The 733-nt window shown below is 65.8% G+C and overlaps 1 protein-coding gene across 1 annotated transcript in view; it reads left to right on the top strand.

Moving 5' to 3' along the window:
• The window catches only part of LOC104496714 (Krueppel-like factor 2), a gene marked incomplete at its 5' end in the record, with an annotated part of 1,723 nt that extends 1,208 nt beyond the window's left edge, over window positions 1-515 (top strand). The window contains 1 exon segment of the mRNA XM_010139873.1: window positions 340-515. Coding sequence (XP_010138175.1) covers window positions 340-515 — 176 coding nt within the window.
• Window positions 516-733: the final 218 nt, after the last annotated feature.

The following is a 733-nucleotide window of genomic DNA, read 5'->3' as shown; positions in this document are numbered from 1 at the left end:
TGTAGTCGCTTGAACTGGGGAGCGTTCGGGGCTGGGCTGGGACCGGCGGGCAGAGCTGGGGGGTCAGAGCGGCATCCTGGGCACACGCAGGGCAAAGCTCTCCCACGGGCTTCTGACGCCCTTTCTCCAGAGGTTTTCCCTGCAGCGGGAGTTAGCCGGGGAGCTGCCGGAGCAGTCTCCTCTGGGTCCTGCAGAAGGGCTCAGCAGCGCCTCGGGTTTGCTGCGAGAAGCTGGGAGGCTGCCCGGCGTGCTGAGAGGCGGGGAGGCTGCCGGGCGTGCTGTGCTGCCGGTCCGTGGGAGTGCCGCGCTGAGTCACGCTCTCTCTGATTTCCCCAACAGGTGAGAAGCCCTACCACTGCAACTGGGACGGCTGCGGCTGGAAGTTCGCTCGCTCCGACGAGCTCACCCGGCACTATCGCAAGCACACCGGCCACCGGCCCTTCCAGTGCCACCTCTGCGACAGGGCGTTCTCCCGGTCGGACCACCTGGCTTTGCACATGAAACGGCACATGTAGCCCGGGGGACGCCGGCCTGCGCGCAGCGGACGTTCTTTAACTGCTCAGGTGCAGAAGCGTTCGAAACTTGTAGCTGGTACTACGTAGGGAGGCAGCGCCGCGCTAGCGAGGGAAGCTGAGGAGGGTTTGACCCAAGGAGACTTAGCCAGTCATCTCCTGCAGAGACTTTGACGTGACCGAGTCAGAGCCTGCCCGCGCCGGGCGGGAGGACAGGCGGT

The sequence above is a fragment of the Buceros rhinoceros genome, unplaced genomic scaffold (assembly GCF_000710305.1).
Source record: "Buceros rhinoceros silvestris isolate BGI_N320 unplaced genomic scaffold, ASM71030v1 scaffold25427, whole genome shotgun sequence".
Lineage (NCBI taxonomy): Eukaryota > Metazoa > Chordata > Aves > Bucerotiformes > Bucerotidae > Buceros > Buceros rhinoceros.
This window is presented reverse-complemented; position numbering and strand designations above follow the sequence as displayed.